Genomic DNA, 23,855 nt, shown 5'->3' with positions numbered 1-23,855 from the left:
AGGGGAGGAGTAGGAAGAAAGGAGAAAAGAGAAAGAGAGAGAGATTTCAAAGGGTAAGGGGTGGGCACGTTGTGGTCTAGTGGTTCTGGCTCTCGCCTTTCAAACAGAGGGTCGTGGGTTCGAATCCTAGCCATGGCGTGTTTTCCATCAGCAAGAAATTCATCCACACTGTGCTGCACTCGACCCAGGTGAGGTGCATGGGTACCCAGCAGGATTAATTCCTTGAATGCACGAGCGCTGAAAGGCAGCTCGAGCTAAAGCCGGGATAATAATAATGATATTAACAATGCGCCTTGGAATAGATCGTTTCTAGATAGATGGCGCTATACAAATGCCTATCATTATCATTATTAAAGAGGATTAATAGAAAAGAAAGACTAAATAAGAGCTTATAAGACAAGATAAATTAAGGAAAGTGGAGTCCGTCAAAGAAACAAAGAAAGCCACGCAGAGAGGGTTACAGTCAAAGGGAGAAATAGAATACCATTTTAATAATTTTTATTTCAATTTAAATAAAGTGGAGATATATATGAAAAAAATATTAGTAGAAAATAATAGGATGACCCAAAAAAGTGAGGGGAGGGGGATTCAAATATTTAAGTCATTACACTGTTAATGTAACTGGTTATTTGGAAATGTAAATACACAGAAAATTGAAAACAGCTACATGTAGCTCTCAAATACTCTAAGAAAATAACTTGCTTATCCAGTAAAATAAGATCAAGTTAAAGAGAAACTTTTGAAATGAAGTGAATCCAATAGAATACAAACAGGAGGTGGGGGGTGTCAAAGCAGGGAAAATTACGCTGGGGCTCGGGGTGATTTCCCCCTGATATGCTCAAAAGTGCCCTGGAAAATGAAAAAAAAAAGCCCTTAAAATTCCCATTCACTGCTATGTTAAAGCTTATCCAATGTTGCTGATTTACACAGTTGGTTATAAAAGTAGCCCCCGAAAATAAAACTTATTTTCCGCCCGAGCCAAACCCAGAAAAGAATCTATTGACTGAGGTGTGGCAAGGGGAAAGAATCTTCTTGCAGTAGGCACTGAAGGAAATCCAGCTGGAAGTGCACTTCAGGGGCGTCGCACGGAAAAACGTGTGAAAAGCATCGTTGAAGGTGGGTCCTGTGAGGAAGGGTTTGGCTATGATGAGGGGATTTTTATCAAGTCGCTCCAGATGCGAGAGGATTTAGGATAAAAATGTGCATGTGAGATGCCGGAATCCGGGGCTTACTTGTAAATAGGGCCTATTGAGGGAGAGAGATACGAGTCCATCAAACTTAACCTCTGTCATCTTTGTGACAATGTCCTTCTTCTTTATCATTATATTCACACTATAAGAGGCATTTATATAGCGCCACCTATCTAGAAGTAATCTATCTAGAGGCATTTGTATAGCGCCACCTATCTAGAAGTAATCTATCTAGAGGCATCGTTGATATGATACCCTATCATATATCACCCCTACTCTACCAAGTACAAACATGGCCTTCTCAATTAAGACAACCAATGATCCAATAATAAAGAATTAAAAAAAAATTATTTAAAGAACTGGGCCCCATCTTACAAAGAGGTATGGTTGATCCGATCAACCACAACTATGGAAAGCCAGCAATGTCAACATCTAAAATGCATGTTTGTTCAAAATATATTCCAGACTATGTGTAATGTATAATCATACATTCATTGCTTTCTTGAAAATTCAGTGTGCGTCTCTTTGTTTACAAAGGACATCGTGCAACTACCCTGGAGGGAAAAATTATGACATTGATGGATTTCCATATAGTTTAAGATGATCAGATCAATCGTAATTCTTTGTAAGACGTGGGCCCTGTATCTTTTCTGTGAATCATACTGGCCCACATTCCGAAGTCAAGTTTAAAACTTCTTGGCTATGGTCTAACTCTGTTCTAAAATCACAGGAAGCCCCCCCCCCCTCCCCCCACGCAAAATTTTGTTTACATTCAGGGTATGCTTTTTAAGTTAACTATATTTTTTCACCATGCTTTAAAACTGTTTTAGGCATCATTCCAAGACAATCATGAATGAGCAATTTAATATACTGACAAATAAAGTTCTATTCTTAGAGATTGGTGCAACAATTGTCTATCCATAGTTAGAATACAGCGTAAGACAATAGTTAAATCAAACCACAGTTCAGGATACAGGCCATTTAGATTAAATTTATGATATAATTTTCTGTTTTCTGTTATTTTTTTTTCTGTGTATCATTGTAGACACCATGATGGCATGTAATGAATAGCACATTCAAACGATTCTAAATAAGAAATCAAATTGTATGTTGACAAGGTGACAGGGGCTGCGTCGGAAACGGACAGAAATATGAAAGCAGTCTGCAATCGTAATTAATGACCTCAAAACTCGATCTGTCACGTTTTAAAAACCGACACTGGCAGGAAATGACCACGTGGAATGTCGTCCAACATCATGGAGTTGATTTCAAAACCCATACAGGATATGACAAATGAATATCGAAAAGGGGGACATAGTAGGAGCGTGAACATTCTCATTCGATAAACAAAACAACGAGAGCGCAGCAATACATGTGACCTTAACTGACTCATTGAGTCGCCTGTTAAACCCCTCTGCATTTTGACGGAAGGAGGGGGTCACATGTGTTTGGCACATGAGCGCAAGAAAGGGGGTCGAGAGAGAAAGCGACAAGTCTCCCTTGACCCAAATACACAGAATCTTGACACATTTGTTTAAAACTTTCACATTCCATGGCTCATAATATTTCTTCAATTGTCGTACTTCACCTCTACTCTCAATAAACTTTTGTCCTTTAAAGCCATTTAGTCCTTCATTTTTTTTCTGATTCCATAAAAACAATCAAGATCATGTTGACTGGAACACAGCCTAAAGGGTCTATATCATTTACGGGACAGGACTTGAGTTACAGAGAGTGTCATTACCTAATGAGGCGTATGGAATAACAGATAGTATAAACAGGTTATCACACCTCTGTCATAGTTTTTGATGGTTATGATATCAACTTTCATTGTTTGCTCTTCAGGGAGATTTAAGACACTCAAATTACATCTCAAACCAGGGTCTGTGGATCCTCCCAGAGAGATGACCCGTTTCTTCCTTGTAGAGGTCACATAAAAACATGTTAAGATTATCCAAATCTGGGTCCATGTCATAGGTTTATTTCCAATTCGTCCGATTGCCAACTCGTCTACTATCATTTGGTCTACCATCAGTTCTTCCAGTGCTATCCAAATGGTCTAATTGCCAATTCGTCCACTCACCATTCGGTCTAATAACCAGTTGGTCCAATAGCCATTTAGTCCATATACCATTTGGTATAATTGGACCAAGTGATGAAAATGAAATAGATATTAGACCAACTGGTTATGAGACAAAATGGTCATAGACAAAATGGTGATTAGAGGAAGTGATGATTGGACCAAAGGGTGTAAGACAAAATTTTGATATAATACCAAATTAATACCAAATTACCAATCTAAAAACAAAAGTCCTTTTGAAAGAATTAAACCAAATTTGATTTCACAGAAAAATCCGCTACAAGTAAACATATAGGAGGTGCATTTACCACTTCGACATCGATGTCATAGCAAGCAGTCTTCTTCTGGTCGGTGCTGTCGACGTTGATGGTGTGGTGGATGACGATGGGGTCGGGAGCGTGGAGGAGAGGATGAAGATGATGAGGGATCTCGGAGAACTTCATCCGCTGGCATTCAAAGATCTGGAGGAGAGAGTGAAAGGGAGAGAGAGAGAGAGAGAGAGAAGAAAAGAGAGATACATGTAGGAGAGAGAAGAGGGTGAGAATAGGGGAAGGGGAGAGAGGGGGTTATTAGAGAGAGGAAGAGAGACATGGAGGCATTGGAATAGCAGGAGGGGGATAGGACAAGAGATGGAGAGGGGGGTAGAGATAGGGAGACAGACAGACAGACATACAAAGATGGGTAGAGGGAGAAAAAGGGTTTTAGATAAATCTAAAAACACATAAATATATAGAAATATAATCTGAAAGATTTTGTCGAAATTCCTGGAAATCTGACTAAGCCAATCTTTTCTAATGCAAGTGATCCAATAAACTAACCAAATAAAGGCCTAGATGTAAAATATCTTATATCTTTCAGGAGAAAAAATGAAAAGCACATTGAGAAATTTCCTTTACATCAATACTTCTAAAATAATATCCGATCATGTGTACTCTGATCAGCAAGACAAGATTCCAAACAAACATATGACCAAAATTAATTGACTGCTGCTCTAATCTAGGACATCAATTCTTGGAAACTACTGTCTACACAAATCAAATTACCGTCAAAAAGCCATATTTTGTAACAGAGGAAATACTTTAATTGATTGCTTCAGTTTTATATTCTCCTCAAACCATTCCCATATGATGAACAATTATAACATGATTACATACTAATCCAAACTCTCACATCTCAATATTTCTAACCAATCAATGTAAATTGATTCTTTATGCAGTTTATATTCCACTAATACTGCATTAACAATGATCTCTCTTAAGAGTAGGTGTGTCTATGTTGAAATATGCAGTTAATTGGAGGAAGAAAGTAAAGTTCGAATAAATGATTTCCTGGGACAGGAAATATATGTCCCACTTGATTGGGTAAAAGGGTGAATCCCGAGGAACAGGATATTTACTATTACCTCTAACATTCTACGTAAACCCACCAAAATAAAGACAAATTGGGCAAAACTTATCCAACAAACCACAACATAAAGACAAACTCATCAAATGACTAGTCTACCTTTTAAACCTGAATTAATCTAATCAAAATCTAGATTAAATGGAAACATTCCGTCATCTTGATGTTTCTTGCAAAACGATTCAGATTCATGGTCTATTATGTATGATTAGTTTAATGTTACATTTTATTTGGCTACTCCATGGCAAATATGCTTAGGCTATTTTCTAAACTGTACTTTATCTACATTTTCAAATATTTCAAATAAAGATTTTATGTTGTGCTTAGGTTTTTAATGATTCAAATACAAGTAAATACAACCATTAACGATTCTTTCACTTTGGCTAAATAAACTTGAGCCAAATATTTTGCAGTTGCAAAAGAAAAGACAAAAATAAGCACATTATAGCTCTACAAACCATCACTTTTTACATGCATTTCTTACATTTATTACCTTTCATCATTAGAAGTGATGAGAAATTAATTAACTGGTCTAAACTGGTTTAACTGTTTCCTATATATATCTGCATTATATTCTGTGAATGTTCTCATGAATATTGTTTTCATATCGTTTATTTGGCAACATATCCAAAGAGATTTAAAAATAAACAATTTCAGAATAAATATTGCCACAATATCACCTTTTTCCATACTTTTGTGGCCAACATGGCAACAGCTGGGCAATAATTACTTTTAAAACAACAAGATTTATCCCCAAAGAGATATTTTTAGAAAAGAAAGAAAAAAAAAGTGATTAAGAATTGCATACGATGGAAAGGCAAACAATTTTTTTCTTTTGACTTTTCAAACAGAAAAAGCATCACAAGGGCTGCAACATTACACTACATCAAACTTTCTCTCGAGCCACGAACATTCACCATGAGGTATGATTAGTGGAGAGAGTGTGGGGGAGACAGAGGGCTGGACTCGTTACGTCAACATGAGCTATGAAACGCGACACGGACGGATCCCAGCGGCTCCGCCACCCGACGGGCCGCCGCAGATTGGCAGTGACTTTTACGACCGTGTGCAGACGGGCGAGCGCCAGCCGACCCCCTAACTGGACACGATATCCTTGCTCTCTATCCTGCCTACCGCCCCTCTCCCTCTCTTGGAAATGAGGACAAGGAAAGCCCACGATGGCGTGAGTCACACAGTTTAGATTGGAAGATGAAGGATGACAAACAACATCCTCCCTGTGTCTATATCAAGCACGATTTTACTTGTTTAACCCGATATCATGCGACGTTTAACTCTTTCGATCTGAATAAACTTTACTATGTTATTCCAACATCAAACATGGCTTAAATAATTTTACCGACATCAAAGCGATGTTTAAGTCTTTCGGCCTAATAAGGTTTACTCTGTTATCCCGTATCAAACAATGTTTAACTCTTAAAAAAAAAAAACCTATATCAAACAATGTTTAACTCTTTAAACCCTATATCAAACAATGTTTAACTCTTTAAAAAAAAACTATATCAAACAATGTTTAACTCTTTAAACCCTATATCAAACAATGTTTAACTCTTTAAACCCTGTATCAATATTTAATGCTTTAACTTAAATCCTATAACAAACAATATTTAACACTTTAAACCCTATATCAAACAATGTTTAACTCTTTTAACCCTTTATCAAACAATATTTTAATCTTTAAACCCTACATCAAACAATGTTTAACTCTTTACACCTATATCAAACATTGTTTAACCTTTTAAACCATATATCAAACAATGTTTAACTCTTTAAGCCCTTTATCAATGTTTAACCCTTTAATTTAAATCCTGCAACAAATGATATTTACACTTTAAACCCTATATCAAATGATGTTTAACTCTAGTTTAAAACTCTATAGCAATGCTTAAATCTTCAAACCCTTTATCAATGACTAACTATTTAATTTAAATCCTATAACAAACGATATTTAACACTTTAAACCCTATATCAAATGATGTTTAACTCTTTAAGCCCTATATCACACAATGTTTAACTCTTTAAACCCGTTATCAAAGTTTAACTCTTTTAACCCTATATCAAATGATGTCTAACTATTTAAACCCTTTATCAAACAATGTTTAACTCCTTAAACCCTATATCAAACAATGTTTAATTCTTTAGACCCTATATTAAGCAATGTTCAACTCTCTTAACCCTATATCAAGCATGGTTCTACTCATTTTAACCTAATTTCAAGCAAATATTAATTCTTTCAACCTTATATCAATCAATGTTTAACCCTTTTAGCCCGAAATTAAGCAATGTTTAACTTTTGTAACTCAATGTCAAACAAGGATAAACTTTCTTCAAACCAATTTTAAGCAACATTCAACACTTCTAACCCTATATCGGGTAAACCCAATATCAAACTGGAAACAATGATTATTTTCTTTACTTTATCAAACATTTTTTAATCTCTTTTAACCCATATGAAGAGATGAATAACTCTTTCGAACCAAAAATACATCATTAAAAAACGAAAGAAAACATGTATTTTGGACGACACGACTTTACTTTTGTACTTTTTAGGGGTGATAACCTTTTTTTTTTTTTTTGGCTTGTGAAATTTATTTTGGTTGAAATGACCTGACATTTGGGGGTGATAACTTTTTTTTTTTTTTTTTTTTTTTTTTGTCCCCCCTACCTTTGGGGAGAAATTTCCGCCCTTGTTTCGAACAATGTACACATGAACAAGATAATCGTGAAAGTCTCAAAGAATTGGGAAAAAATGACAAATAAAAATTGAAAAAACAGTTCATGTTTCATATTCCAGGATTTTCAAAACCATGTAATTTCTCTTTAATTCCTCAAATCAAATGGAATATCTGCCCGATTTTCCAATAGGTTTATTTCATGGCTCTTTAATGGTTAAAGATAAGTAAGCTAACCGATTAATGTTGACTAATTTTCTTTTTCACCACAGATTAAAAAGTCCTTCATTTAGGTATTTATGAGGCTCCTTGCCATAAAAGGATTTTGATGCTACTTTATATATCAGGGGCGGATCCAGGATTTTCCAAAAGGGGGGGGGGGCACATTTTTCCAAGGAAAATTTTGACAACCAAAAAAAAAAAAGGTTTTCACTTTCAAAGGGGGGGGGGCACACTTCTGTTTTAACGGCATTTTGACATAACAAATTTTAATTTTGTTTCTCAAAAGGGGGGGGTGGGGCACGGGCCGGCTGTGCCCCCCTGGATCCGCCAGTGATATACATATTGAACCCTACTAACTTAGTTTTAAAGATTTGAGGATGATAACTATATTACTTGTAGTTTTATTCATCCTGAAAAATTGAGTTTAAAAATGCTCTGAGTTAGTGTTGGATAATGAACCATATTCGGAAAAGAAGTTTTATTAGAGTTAAGCTTTTTTCCAATTTGAACAAAAATCAAGAGTGAGCCTACAAAAACTGCTAAACCAGCATGAAAACTTCAAACTGACCATGACACCGTTCTCATTACACATTCTAAAACTACTTTACTGGAAACCGGTTCAGGAAACCAGTTTGGAAGATCGCTTTGCTAGCGAAAGAGGTTTGCAAAATCACTCCACGTAAAGTGATCTTGTTGCTATGAAAACGCTCTCAGTGGGGTGACACGTTTCGCGCCAAATTCGAAACCGCAGCGTAGGCATTCTACACCCGTCATATGGAATAGTGTGCTCAAAATGTGCGACGATCGCTTCTCGAAGAATGGTTGTGTCCTCACTTAAGCCTAAAACCAGTTCAACGACTAGGCAAAGCGATCTTGAAAACTACATCGCGAGGTGGTTTTCCGAACTGGTTTGGAAAATCGCTTCCAAGACCGCTTCGACCGTTCTCACTACACATTAAACTAGTTTCCACTAAACTAGTTTTAGGAAGGTAGTGAGAACGGTGTCCATGATACACTAGTCACTCTCACCTGCTGAAAATAAGCGTCATTGTTGATATACTCCCTCTCGTGTTGATCCTGGAGCTTGTGTGACTTGATGTACTGCCACAGGGCATTGATGATAACGGGACGGGTCTGCGTGTGGACGCCGAGCAGCCGGGCCAGACGGGGATCGAGCTTGTACTGGGGAGGCTGGAGACAGCAAATTAAGAAAATTGAGCAAAATCGCTACATTTACATGAACTTGAAGAATATTTAGACCAAGAGCAGGCAGACAGAGATAAGCTTGTATTGGGGAGGCTAGTAAAGATGAAAGCAAAAGGGCAAATCCATAAAAAATGTATGTCCGAGCCCCTATATGTGGGACTTAAATAACATTTTCTGTCTCTGATTTCTTGTTCTTTTGACAGTCTGTAATGCTCTCAAATGACCATTACTTGGTCAGTTTATAAAATGAAGTATAACTTGAGAAAAATGGGGGTCGGACGTACAAAAAGATTGACTATTTTATGGAATTGCCCAAAAGCATGGAATTTGAACAAAATCTCTATCTTCTTGAAGAACATTCCTACTAAGAGAAACGGTAATAGCAAGAAAATACACTTCAATTGATTTTAAGATCTCTCTCACATCAAGGCCTAATTTCTCTTACTTTTTCAAATTCTGCTCGCATTCTAATGTCACTTCTGTCTTTAGTTTTTAATGAAATCAATTAGATTGTCAGTTTGACATCAGTATACTATTCAATTACATTCGTGATAGAAAGTTCAAACTTTAAAAAGAAAAAAAAAACCCTCAACATTCAATTAAAAGAAATCATCATCAAACCTTGTGAAGAACATTCAACTTTCATAGATTCACTTGTGGATCTACGGTAATAATTATTACAATTATCAATGAACAGTAAATCTAAGAGGTACCATTTACAAAAGCTGATCATTAATAAGATGTCACATGAACTATCATCAACAAAACATTCTATGCACTGGTATGGGTTTCTTTAAATGGACGAACTGCTTATAAATAGTTTACATAAAATGAGTACACAGAAATAACAACACTTCATAACTGTAATGTAATAATAATAATAATATAGAATATCCATACTGTACACTTATATCCAGCTTGTTAGGTGCTCCTATATCAATCCCTGGTTAAGGTGGGTGCACACAATTTTTGAGGAATAGCTTCCTGCCTGTACCCATTTTCACCTGGGTTGAGTGCAGCAAAATATGGATCAATTTCTAGCTGAAGGAAATAACCCCATGGCTGGGATTTGAACCCACGACCCTCTGTTTTAAAGGCAAGAGCAGGAACCACTGGACCTCAAAAGTACTGTCGAGCAAGATGCCCAACCTAACTTCTTAAAACTGTTTTAAGAGCAAGTGAAGGAGGTCAATGACCTAACTTTTGCTATCCACTTTGATACATATATATGTTGATAAGGACAACACCTATATTTATTACTTTTCTTTGTCTAAAACTTGTCATAAGCAATCAACACAGCTAAAACCAGGAAATCTAGGGTAACTAAAAACCTCACGCAAAATTTCATCAAATACAAAAAGAGAGCCAGATGATACGGGCAGGCGGCTGAGGGGCTAAGAAAGAACTTTTTAAGAGCGGGGGATCAGAAAATTAAGGGAGAGGCAAAGTCTTCCACAAGCTCAGTATTATATTCCTAAAGAGTCTTGTCAATTTATTGTCCCCTCTGGAGTGATAATATTTCAGTTTGAAAGAAGTGAGTAGTGTTTAGTTCCATTTCCTGGCTTTCCCTCCAGCCCTTCTGGCGCACGGTGAATGGCAAGATGCATTATAGCATTAGATTCTTGCCTAAAACAAATGCTTTCAATGAAAGAAGATGTTTGACCATCTTTGACCCCCCATTTACATTACTTATTCACATCAGTTCCGGAAGTCGTCTATAGGGGAAAACAAGTGATTAAAACATAGAGTGATAATAGACTGAGAAAGAGACAAAGAAAAGAAGAAATAGAGAATTAAGATGGAAATAAATAAAAAGATGAAAGAATGAAGCCATGGTTCATGTTTGTCCTATATTCAGTACCAACACTCCAGTTCGGTGGACGAACCAACACAAGATTAGGTTGTAAGGATTACGTTGAGTTTAGCTGAATTCTTATTTGAATTCCAATGACCTGCAAAAAATTTGTGTTTCAAATGTTCATTCATAACTGTGCTCATGAATATTCTTTGAAATCCCTTCATTCAAGAAACCAAAAGGAATCTAAAACCGCATTAAATTCTCAAATCAAGACGAATCCACCGCATATTACCTCCCGGGGAGGTTCCATTTCCCTCCCTAATCCCTCCAGACCTACCCGAATGAGAAACAAAAAGAATTCATGAATCGCTAATGAGATATGTTTGTCGCTGGGACATGACGAGAATATTCCCCCCACAAATACCGCAAACGCGGACGAGAGATTTCCAGGCGAGGTAACTCTCGGTCACCACCATCCACATTTCATGCGAGGAATCGTAACCATGAATCGTTATTAAAACCAATGCAACAATTATCGCCCCTGCTTATCCCTCGCGAGGCGATGGCCTAGCTAACCACCGCTCTCCAATCCCGCCACAGGATCTGACATAAATGAAAGTTATCTTGGATAATCCGTGTGGGGATTTAGTCAAGAATATCGAGTGTCTTTAAAAAGCCTTTGCTTGCAGTCTCCGGGCTAGAGAAGAACCAGATAATTTGTGTTTCTAAAGGTAAGCAGATTTCTAGAATGGAGAGTAGTGAACTTGTTGCCAAAGTAGGAGGGCCTTAGGCAAAGGAAAGGATACTTGCATAGAATAGAGGCCTTGAAAACAAAATAGAACCCTGTAAAATGTGAATTTGAATGCGAATTTGAATTTGAAATATTATAATGATTGAGGCAGTAAGTGGAGAAAAAGTAGCCCCCCCCCCCAAATATATATTTTTTGCCTGACCTAGTGTACTTGCTCGGATGAAGAAGTTCTCATTATTCACTTTCAAAGTGACAAAATGTCTTGTAATTTTGACGAGTACCTGCCATTTAGAAGGTGTTTTTTCTCTCAGGAAAATTTCAAGTAATTTGTTTTCACGCTGGCAAAAAAATCTCATAATTTTCTAATCTGGGTAGATCAGGGTAAATTTTAAATTTCCCAAACTTTAAGTCGGTCCGAACACAAGATATAAGAAATCCTTGGAATAAATGCAATGTTTGCTGATAATCCTACCCTTGAATATGAATAAGAATAGTAAGAGGGTTTGAGTATCTTAGGGAATTAAATTAAGAGCAGATGGCTTGATTCATTTCTAAGCCCTCATGTTTATATGGATTGGATGAGAACCATATATGAATTCACAATGTGTTTTTAGTCTCATTTTATCTGACATGTGATTTGATTAAAGTTACTTAAAAATACACCGCATTCTGTATATAATATAATGATTGAGGCAGTAAGTGGAGAAAAAGTAGCCCCCCCCCCCATTTTTTTTTTTTTTTTGCCTTACCCAGTGGACTTGCTCAGATGAAGAAGTTCTCATTTTTCACTTTCAAAGTGACAAAATATCTCGTAATTTTGACGAGTACCTACCATTTAGGAGGTGTTTTTTCTCTCAGGAAAATTTTAAGTAATTTGCTTTCACGCTGGCAAAAAAATCTCATAATTTTCTGATCGGGATAGATCAGGATAAATTTTAAAATTCCCAATCAGAGAATGACTTTGAGTCGGTCCGAACACAAGAAATGAGAAATCCTTGAAATAAATGCAGTTTATGCTGATAATCCTACCCTTGAATATGAATAAGCATGATAAGAGGGTTTGAGTATCTTGAGGAATTAAATTAAGAGCAGATGGCTCGATTCATTTCCAAGCCCTCATGTTTATATGGATTGGATGAGAACCATATATGAATTCACAATGTGTTTTTAGTCTCATTTTATCCATGTGATTTGATTACAGTCACTTAAAATACACTGCATTCAGTCATTTAACATTAACAATAGATTCAATCATCAATCACCAAACTGCGCTTTCACATTTTTATGTATTTAAGTAATGCTTGTCTATTTTTGGATCCTTTTTCCATGTTGACATATGAATTTCTACTTGATGGACAATACAACTGTATTGAATCGAATTCCCCCATGAGCACCTACACCAAATGAATTTTCACTCCTTCAATCCAAATGTTGGTTATCCTAATTTTTGTATGAACTTTTAATTAATTGTACAACAAATGTTCTTGTGAGCACCTAACTCAAATGAATTTTCACTGACAAAATCCACAACTTTGTTATTGTGTTCCAATCAGAGGGTCGTGGGTCTAGGCCCAACTTCAAGCACTCATTTCCTTCAGCAAGAAACCTATCTTCATTGGCCACACTCAACCCAGGTGAGGTGAATTGGTACCTAGCAGATTCATTCCTTGCATGCTTTTGTCTCTATATGGTAGCTCCAGTCAAGGTAATAATATCATACAAAGTATTTAGCAAAATAAAAGTATCTTCATGCATATCTTAAAGGGGAAGTTCACCCTGACAAAAAAAAATTGTTGTAAAAATAGCAGAAAAATGATAAAAAACATTGGTGAAGATTTGAGGGAAATCCATCAAAGATTAGGAAAGTTATTAGAATTTAAGTTTTTGATTTGTGATGTCATATACCAGCAGCTGCCCCATATGTATTGAAATATAAAATGCATAAATTGAAAATCTTTAATGGTTTATGATGACTCATGTTTTTATTTATTTCCGGAGTAGGAATGATTTGTCTAATAGTAAACTGAAGGTATAATAAACAAAAATTCAACTTTCTGACAAAATGCCTTTTCATTGATTTTTTTTAACCATATGATATGTGGGGAAGCTGCTCACACATGAGGTCACAAATAAACAAAAAATTCTTTTAACTTTTTTTTTATTCTTTGGACTTTCCTCATACCTTAACAAATGTCTTCTTCTTATTTTGTTTGTTATATCATGGACCTATGAAGAGATGGACATTCATCGCTTAGATAATGAATTCACTAACAGGTGACGGTAATTGTCATCTGAATAACATTCTCTTCATACTAGTCTTCTTTGGTCCTATGATCGTCACCGTGAGAAGGGACTGAATTAGTTCGTGATTGGACATTTATATTTCACAAATTATATGCGCAGTTGATAGAAAATCAATGAAATAATGGATAATCGATGTGCAGTTTTTGTTTACCTTTGTTAATCTTAGTTCCATGTGTTTTATTTGGGGAAATGTCTGCATATTTTAATATAGAGGCAATATTGTGATTGATTGTTTACCATTTAAAATTCAATTTTACCAAGTTTCTCCATAATATTCCAGATATACGTGGCACATAACATGTGTAGATCGTGTATCTTTCAATGTTATTGAGGTCCTTATGTGTGAGCGGTAGTTAGCGGATCGAATAATATCATATTTTATATCATAAAAATCGTCTGCTTCTCAAGTTTGCTGATCCATATTATATGAAGCAAATTGACTGAAAGGCACATACTGAAACAGGGGATCAGCCAACAAAAGTCAAGACCGGGAAACTGTTCCGTCTTTGAGTGATCAGATACCCTTGGTAGTCATGGTAATTGCTATTGTTACAACACCTGTATGTTCTCATTAATATGCGCATAACCAGGTGACGGTGACTATCATTGGGTCAAAGAAATGCTCGCGTTAATCGTCCATCTTTTCATAGGTCCATGGTTATATTTACAATAAACTTTTTGTGAGGGTGAACTTCTCCTTTAACTGCCCGATACAAATGGACCACCTTATTATTAATTTGTTCATTTTTTTTTGTATATAAGTTTTAAGGATATTGAAAACTTCTTATTCCTATCAGATCTCTGAATGAAACATCCATTGGTCAATTAATGTTGCCATGGAAACCTACCTGGTGGTCAAGGAGGAGAAGTAGGGTACATTTCACATTCTCGTTTCCAGGACGCTTGACTTGGAATCCATCGGTCTCCGTGGTCGCATTCGTACGGTGCCACTAGAAAGAGAAAAAGACATAAAAGAATTATAATAGTATTAACAGAAAATAATCTTAATTATATCAATAATCATTACATACAACATTTAGCGCTTACAAGAACTGAGTACTATGGCCTGTATTATTGAGTCTGCTTTGACTATAAAGTCATGGTCTAACTCTGTTTTGACATTATGACAAGCCAAAATATCAAAATTGTACTATGTTTCCCATCTTTACTTGGCTCTTTCCTCATGTTTTAATTATGGAGGGAATTATTTCAGCAATTATTCTCAGTCAGTGATGAATGATTTTAGTGTCAAATGAGCTGACAAATTGAACTTGTATTGTTAGAGACATCTGCTGCAGTTGGCTATCCATAGTTAAACCATAATTTCAGAGCAGGGTTCCGTAACTCAAAGGTTAGCGATTGATCATACGCTTGATTTTCGCGATTGATTGTACATTGTAGTCAATGGAATCAATCGCAGAAAAATGCTCAGCAACCATTGCTAAGTTTTGTGTTACAGGCCCAAGAGTTTAAATTAAGCCGACTTCAGAATACAGGCCATATGACCCCATGGCCACTTGAATCAAGCACTTGAGCATTCAACAAATAACTTTCTCGTAGGTAACCATTTTCTGCACCTGGGTGGAGAGTGGCAAATGCAGATTAACACCTGGCCAAATGACACAAGTGATGCAATGGAACCTGAACCCTGGATCTTGTGGTTCAAATCCACTGAGCCACAAAACCTTTATGAAAAGAAACCATACGATGGTGGTCCCCAAGTCTGCACACTTAACAATTTGAGTTACGATTTAACAAAAATTTCCTTTCATTTCACAAAATATTTCAGTTGATCATGTTCCTTATATTATTATGAGTAAGGGTGCCAAATATTACACAACAATTTGAAAGAAATATAAAATTTTCTTGGAAAAAACCTCGGGCAGTCATTTTCAGATTTGAACGAAAAATGGTGCCCAATGTCTGCGCACCCATTCATTTTGCACTCTATTCAGGGATTTTGATGAGGAAGATCCATTTTGAGGCCGTCACATGAAGATGTCCAAAATTCATTATTTTCCATCATTTTGAGTCAGATTTTGTAATTGATATCTGTCTATGCCATTGCATGTATAAAAGTTTGTGTTTGTTGCGTATCTTTAGAATCGCACAGATACGCGTATGTGCAGACAAGGAGGACTGCGCAGACTTAGGGGAACTTGCCATACAACATTTAGAGGCCACTGCATAAAAACAGACAGTCCATTGGTGTTCAAATTTTCATATTGACATTGACAAAATCAATGAAAGGACAGAATAGAATTTTACTTAAGAAAAAAAATACAAGAGGATATTATCTGCTTTGGGTATAAAACATTCAAAATAATGAATAAAAATGATTCATGCTCAAGAAATCAAATTATCTAATATAAAAATATACGCTATAATTTTTTTATCTTTCCATTCCTTGCAGAGAGGGTATACACCACCAAATCAAAATATATCTGGTTAATGAACAACATATCATTTTTTCATACCCCCTTCCGCCGAGAGCTAATCCCGTAATCTGTTTCAACTTTAAAAGAAAAAAATTGAAAGGGTTTCTTCTCGTAAACATTCACTTTACCCTTCCATTCATTTATCTCATACAAAGAGCAGAAATTCACTATAAAAAAGACAAATTTCATTGTAATATATCCAACAGATATTTTTTATGATATATATCTGATAGCTTCAGTCATCTCCTAAGTATAAGTATTCATGACACATCCAATGAGAAGTTTATTTAAGATTGCTATCTCATCAGAATTTTGGTGAGAGTATCTAGGTCATCACGTCCACGAAACCTTTCCGTCCCGAGCACGAGACGCAAGGCGACTCGCTCAACCGAACGTGGGGGAAATCACGGACCCAGCTATCCTCTAAACTTGATGTACGATTACAGGGTTTGTTCTGACAATAGCGCTATGAGAAGTGACACAATCTCGATATGCAGAATGCATTTAACATAGATTTGGAAGAGGAGCGTGAAGCGTTTGAAGGCAGCGAGGTCTTAGTCACGCTCCCGGGAGCCGTCTCTGGAGACACGTTGCGGGTGGTCATTTTTCAAAGCTCAGCTACAGAGGCATTGCTCGTCGTCGCACGAAGGCACACGAGGGATCTCAAACACTAACATTGAGATTCGACGTTTCATTGTGTCTAAAGCCAGATCGAGTGTCAAACAAGATAAATCACTAGGAAAATAATGTAAGTGACTGGCTTTCATTAGGCTGTTTCCACTTGGATCAAGAACAGCAAAATACAGTTTTTAAGTTATTCGTGGAAGAGAACTGGAACAACACTATGTCTCATAGAATTAATTGATGACAATGACAACTATTTAATGATGGGAAAAAAGGGCTCTAGAAACTGAAAAGAACTACCCATCTGATGTGGTCTAAACATCGATTGAAGAATATCAACAACTAGCACCTACAGACATGACTTGAACCCAAGATTCTACACTTCACATCGGCAATAGCATTCTATTCCCATTCAAAGCGACTCACAATGAATATGAACAGAACAACCAGAAATCGAATAAATCAAAATTTCACATCTTATTTCATGTACGTCTCCTTTCCTTCGCTTCTTGTCATCGATCAACAATTGTTTTTTATTAATTGAAATAAAAGAGATGATCTTTAAGGGGAAGAGGTTCAGAGCCTGTTTCATAAAACATGTTAGAAAGAAAAACTTTGCAAGAACAGTTAAAAGCTATTGAAATCCTGCAATCTGATTGGCCAATAGAAAATTTGTTATAGAAATTGTACATTTGTAACGATAACAAGTCTTTATGAAGTGGTAACTTGGGGGTAAGAGCAAATGAAAGTAGATATGAAAACGAATGAACATTCTCATGATTTCCCCCATGACATATTTACCCCATTAAAAAGAAGTAGGTCACTCCGATGAACCCTTGGTAACTGTAACATGGATGGAGGTTCCAACCATCTGATTAAAAAAAAAAGGCACCAATAATCCTTACTTTCTTTCCTTTACATCGTCTTTGGGCAAAAGTGTGAAAATCTGTCTCAGGCAATTAGGTCCACGTCCTTTTCGGAGGGGCAGGCGAAATCTGAAAGTCGTTATCCACTTCCGCAACCTGCCCTATTCAATCAAATTCAGGTGCACAATAAACAACAGGTCAAAGCCTTTTAAACCGGGTTAAAAGCCCCCTATTCTTTAAACTTCTAACACTCCATCATAAAGAATATTCAGACCACCTTGATCACAAGAATATCGTTAAATCATGAGAATTTTGTTCAGGTCTCGCAATACCCGATAATTATTTTCGCAAATCGTACTGACCAGAAAACAGACCCTTCCGGAGTGAGTTCTCAAAGTTACGGACTTGTGCAGTATGGTCTGATGAGCAGGCGAGGTTATGGCAACTGGCGCCCGCACCTAACTACTCACTGGGTTGAGAATGTTCTCGGTATGTACTTTCAAACTGCCAAATACCTGCAACCTTGAAAAAAATCCCTGCGAAAATTCTTGTAGTTTCGGCAAGTACCTATTATCAAGTGGCAATTTCTTTCAGGAACATTACGGGTATTAATAGTACTTTGCTTTTTCACATTGGTAAAGAAATACCTTGTATTTTCTGATTGGGGTAAAGCAGGGCAACTTTCACAATCGGATAAAACCTGGTACTCTCGAACTTTGAGGTGGTCTGAATACGCCTAAGAGACAGAGAGAGGGGGAGAGGGCACACCCGATCACGATCCACCGCAACCCCCGTGGGGGGAAGGAAGGATGCGAAACAGAGGTGTGAAAAGACCAATCTAACAGTAATCCCGCTCTCAAACCCAATGGCCCACATCTCTCAAATCTAATAAAGACTAGATCCTCTCCATGATTTTTAAGCAAACATTTGGTCTACATTACGCGGGATGCCTGTTTCGGTTTACCCCACCTTATACAGATGTCGTAACACCACCGAAAGAGCATGAGAGAGAGAGAGAGGGGGGCAAGAATAGAGAGAGGGTCTATGGTCGAGTGCTAAAGGAGGATGTGACTAAAACGCAAACTGGGCCAGAATACTTCAATAAAACAATCTCTAGGCCCAGATATATGACCTAGAAGTATCATTTCCCCCCTCATCGGGTCCAGGATCCAAAGGTAGGAACAAAAGGGCGATTCATCCGTCATCGCTCGCCATTCCAATAAGCAGACACTCACAAGTCCCTCTGCAACAAATCTGCACACACTCCTGTTGTCCTAATTTTTCCCATTTAAAAGTGGAACTTCTTTATGGGTTTCCGTGAATTTCAAGGGAATCGATGGATCTCTGATGGTTGGCAAGAGACGTTAACCTAGATGGAAATGAAGTCATTTATAAAAACGAATATATGATGACACATAATATGAGATGGAATAAATCTTCCTTGATGAATGTCGAAGGGACACTATGGGTGACATTCCCCATACCTTGCTTACATATTCCTAGAAAGCCTTTTTTGGTCACATAATTTACGAAAAGATCCCACACGGGTGGGGAGGGGGACCCTCTTCAGGACCCCCTTTTCAACTCCAGGGGCCTGTTGCATAAACCTTTTGCCATAAAAAACTCTGGCATACAAAATTGCCAGAGTTTTTGTTTCATGCAACAGGCCCACGATCATTGTAACAAAATATGCAACTTTCCATGGAGAAAAGATTCCCCATCCTCCACCCCCCCCTCTCTAGACTATACCAGGTGGGTGTTTCATAAAGCTGTTCGTAAGTTAAGAACGACTGGTGATTCTTTCTTACGTGCAAAACCCTTGCCAATGAACGTTTTGGTGTATACCATGTACCACAAGAAAGGATCACCAGTTGTTCTTAAAGTCGCTCTTAACTTATGAACAGCTTTATGAAACGGCCCCCAAGAAACAACTTGATATACAAATAAGGACTTAACTTGCAGGAATATATTCTTGCTAGAAAACTTCATTTAAAGGGGTACTCCAGGCTGAACATATTTATGTCTAAATAAATGGTGTAAAATTCACAGAGCAAAATGCTGACAATTTCATCAAAATCTTATAACAAATTAAGTTATTGAATATTAAAGTTTAGCAATATTCTGTGAATATTCATTAGGTGGGCTGATGCTTTGACATCCCCACTTTCCTTTTCCCTAAGTTATTTCATGAAATCATAATTATTTTATTTTTTCTCACATTTGTGAATGACATGTTTCCCTTATGATAAAATAAGTTGCAGCAATGAACATCTAAACCACTAAATCACTTGTCAATCCATTTTTTCTAGTTCTTGGAGGGAAAAAATTGAATAAACCAGATTTCACATAACAAAATACAAAAGAACAAGTGGGGATATGACATCATCAGTTTGCTCATTGAATATTCATGAGACATGCCTAGAACTGTTTCACCGAAATAATGCAAATCTGTAAAATGCCAAAGCTTTGTTATTCCTTGTCTGATTCTGAGAAGTTTTCAGTGTTCTGTTTGTCTGATTTTTCTTTATCTGTTCAAATCATATTATTTCAGCCTGGAGTACCCCTTTAAATATGTATGTAAAGATGAAAAATTACAGAAAAGCATACCAGGTAAAGCCCTTTCAACCTCCAAGCACAATAGTAGAAACGGGAGTAATCGGATAACACAAATTTTTTCCAGAAGGATAAATCTCGTGGCAAAGTTTTCGCTGTCAAAAAACATTTTTTTAGCTTCATTTATTAAAATGGCATATCACAATTTCAATGAGCCCTAAAAGTTTGCAAGGAATAAGAAGCCGGAAGTAGGAGCAAAAGTTATCGAGGTCATGCCAGAACATGTAAGTGTCCTTGTGGGGCCCTCAAAGTGTGAAACAGGACGCCTACAATGGTTCAGATCGCCATGGTAACCATTCGATGTTAAATTCATCTTAATTAAGAAAAAGGGTGTGTGTACTTTGATATAGGATCATTAAGAATGAGGGCAAAGGTATTGGTGTCGTCTAGAGACGGGATATAAAATGATATTCATGTCAGAGGGGGGCAGTTTAATCGCATTTCATTTATGATGGCCCCTTTATTACGGAACGGTACAACTTTACCCCATCTCCCTGAAGACCAAGCAATCAGAAAGGCACATCAATAATTAATAAATCATCCTGACTTCATGTGTAACATACCATTCCAATTGAAGCAATATAGATGCAAAAAGATACCAAACTATTTACGAAGGCTACGTGGAAAAAAACACACTATCTAGATCATCATTCTGAGAATGTAGTTTTTTTTCGTCTTTATGTTTTGCAGAAAATGCAGCTGGGCTGGCAAGTTTAAAAGCGAGATAAAAGCCATGTTTACACGGGACCTGCTTCTTTTAAAATCAGTCCTTAAAGGACAAGTCCACCCCAACAAAAAGCTGATTTGAATAGAAAGAGAAAATTTCATCAAAATCGGATGCAAAATAAGAAAGTTATAACATTTTAAAGTTTTGCCTAATTTCTCAAAACAGTTATATGCACATCCTGTTCTGTATGGAAATGAGGGGACCGATGACATCACTCACTCACTATTTCTTTCGTATTTTATTATATGAAATATGAAATATTTTCTCGCCATTGTCATGTTAAACAAAGTTTCATTCCTCCCTGAACACGTGGAATTCCATTATTTTAACATTTTGTGCTTCAACCAAGGGGGTCCTAATTGTCAAATTCATAAAAATTGAAATATTGCATAATTCAAATAAAAAACAAAAGAAATAGTGAGTGACATCATCAACTCTCTCATTTGCATATCACTGAGTTGAGCATAGAACTGTTTTGTGAAAAATAAGCAAAACTTTAAAATGTCATAACTTTCTTATTTTACATCCGATTTTGATGAAGTTTTCAGCCTTATACATGTTTGATCTTTCTCTATTTATTTAAATCAACTTTTTTTCTGGGGTGGACTTGACCTTTCTTTAACGGGAACTTCATCATCTCAAGACAGAGCTTGGAAAGAGCACTGCAAAATAACACCAGCATGGCATGACAACACTAACGATGGAACAACACCAATTTGGTTTAGCGCTAACCAAATCGTCGGCGGTCATCCGAACCGTCGTATCAGCACTGGGCACTGCATTGACTTTGCACGTGAAAAGCGATACGTTTTGATTGATCGCGCGCATTGAAATCGCGGTCAGTCAAAACGTCGTATCGCCTTTTCCCCTATGGCGTTTTTGTACAGGGAAAATCTAAGCTGCTCAGACCGAAATGACAAAAATGTAGCTCTTTTGCCATATTTTCTCGGATCCTTAGTTTTGTGTAAAAATAAAGATAACAATGTCAAGCAATTTTTTTGGTCTTTCCAACCATGTATTTTTCGAGCAATGAATATGTTGTAAGGCTGGGGAACTAAGTGTGGAAATTACACTAAACTTTTCTCTGAAATGAGTTTGCACTGTCCTATGTGTGATACGACGGTTCGGATGACCGCCGACGAAATATGTGTTTAAACACTAGTTTAAACAACACCAGTCACTATAAAAAACAACACCAATTACATTCTAAACCAATGTTGTTTCAACACTTTTCTGCCTTGACATAATACTGGGCTTGGTGTTTAATTAGCAATAGAATTTTTGCAGTGTAAACTTGAAACATATAAAGAAGCTGCAGTGACTTTGAATGCAGTATAGGATCATTGTAGAGCACATATCTGTGTGTGGTTCATGATCACTGTCATAAGAAGACTAACTATAATAACCTTTGATATAGAACTCCAAGTAAACTAACTCTATAAACTTTTTATCCAAATGCTAACTGCAAGAAATCATAGACGTCAATGGAACACCATGGGCCCGTTTCATCAAACTTGTTGGAATAACAAATTTGCAATAACGGTTAAAAGTTACTGAAATCTGATTGGCTGATAGTAAACTTGTTTTAGAGATTGCGCAGTTGTTATTATAACAAGTCTTTATGAAACAGAACCCATGGGCTTAAAGCCCCCAATCACACTTATTCGGAATCATCAGGAATCAAGCAGAAGTTGGAAAGAAAAAAATATTCAAAAAATCTAGAAATTTTTGGTAGGAACTTATGAATTCACCAAACTGGAGTTGAAATTCAGTAAATTGACCAGGTGTTTCATCATACACTAGTCAAAATGAACTGCAATGGAGTCAGATTGATAATTCGTGCTACGTTCTTGGACATTCTAGGGGCATTCTAAATATCCTGACTGCATTCGAAACATTTTTGTCATTTCTTTTGGCCGTCCCGAAGGTTTTGGTCATGTTCAAAACATTCGAGGGATATTTTCGAATGGTGTTCGAAGTAGATTTAAATGACCAACTGGTGGTCAAACAATAGTCCTTTTATTCAGGCCAATTCTGCTTGATTCGGAATAAGTGTGATGGGGGCTTAATGATCTCTCTTCAGTTCTGCTGTGTGAACTTGGCAAAAAACTTGTCACAAATCTTTGATTCGTTCTCTACCATTGCGAGTGAGATAAACTAGTTCACCCTGATATTTTCCTGTTCCACTTTATACATCTGTCTTCGGTATCTTATACAGCCACACCTTTATTTTTTTCTCATCGTTTATCTTAACGAGTCCATGCAGTTTTGATAATTAACACTGACGAGTCATCTCCAAGTCAAAAAAGGACAGACAGATCTGATAGTTTTCAGTATAAGAACTAGTTCAGATGATACATTCCATATTGTAATGCTATGGCATCTACTGAAAGAGGATGGAAACTGAAATTAATCATTCTGTCCTTCTGCGATATTCTGATCTTAATTAGGGTAGATAAAAGACAGCTTTCACTGATGATAAAAGGGCAATGACAATTCAAATTTTCTTGATCTACAAAAACTTGGTCACATTCATCATCACAATTTATTTGATAGGGAACCCAAAATGAATTTGGCATAATTTTTATTCACATTAAATAAAAGGTTGAGTGCAGAAAAGAAAAACACAACACTTTAATAGTTTTATGATGGACAATCACTTACACTGCAAAACCTCCGGTGTTGATTTAACACCAGCCCGGAATCTATATATGTCCACACCAGAGAAGTATTGAAACAACACCAGTTTGGAATCAAACCGATGCTGTTTTAATACTAATTGGTGTTGTATAAACACCTTTCTGGTGTTAGACCAAAATGAAACTGGTGTTGTTCAACACTTCTCTGGTGTGGACATATAGAGATTCCGGGCTGGTGTTAAATCAACACCGGAGTTTTTGCAGTGTATGAGTGTATCTCACTGTAGAGCGGAGAATGCTTGCGAA

At 36.8% G+C, this 23,855-nt stretch overlaps 1 protein-coding gene across 1 annotated transcript; it reads right to left on the bottom strand.

The window, feature by feature from the left end:
* Positions 1-2,219: 2,219 nt before the first annotated feature.
* LOC129274491 (SWI/SNF-related matrix-associated actin-dependent regulator of chromatin subfamily D member 1-like) lies at positions 2,220-15,081 on the bottom strand. Its single transcript, XM_064108923.1, has 4 exons — positions 15,037-15,081; positions 14,491-14,592; positions 8,613-8,774; positions 2,220-3,731 (listed from the first exon to the last, which is right to left on the bottom strand). Exons 1-4 carry the CDS (start codon positions 15,079-15,081, stop codon positions 3,516-3,518), a joined length of 525 nt encoding a protein of 174 aa, XP_063964993.1. The 3' UTR covers positions 2,220-3,515.
* Positions 15,082-23,855: the final 8,774 nt, after the last annotated feature.

This window comes from Lytechinus pictus, chromosome 13 (assembly GCF_037042905.1).
Source record: "Lytechinus pictus isolate F3 Inbred chromosome 13, Lp3.0, whole genome shotgun sequence".
Lineage (NCBI taxonomy): Eukaryota > Metazoa > Echinodermata > Echinoidea > Temnopleuroida > Toxopneustidae > Lytechinus > Lytechinus pictus.
The sequence above is the reverse complement of the archived record's forward strand: the minus strand, read 5'-3'. Positions and strand labels throughout refer to the sequence as shown.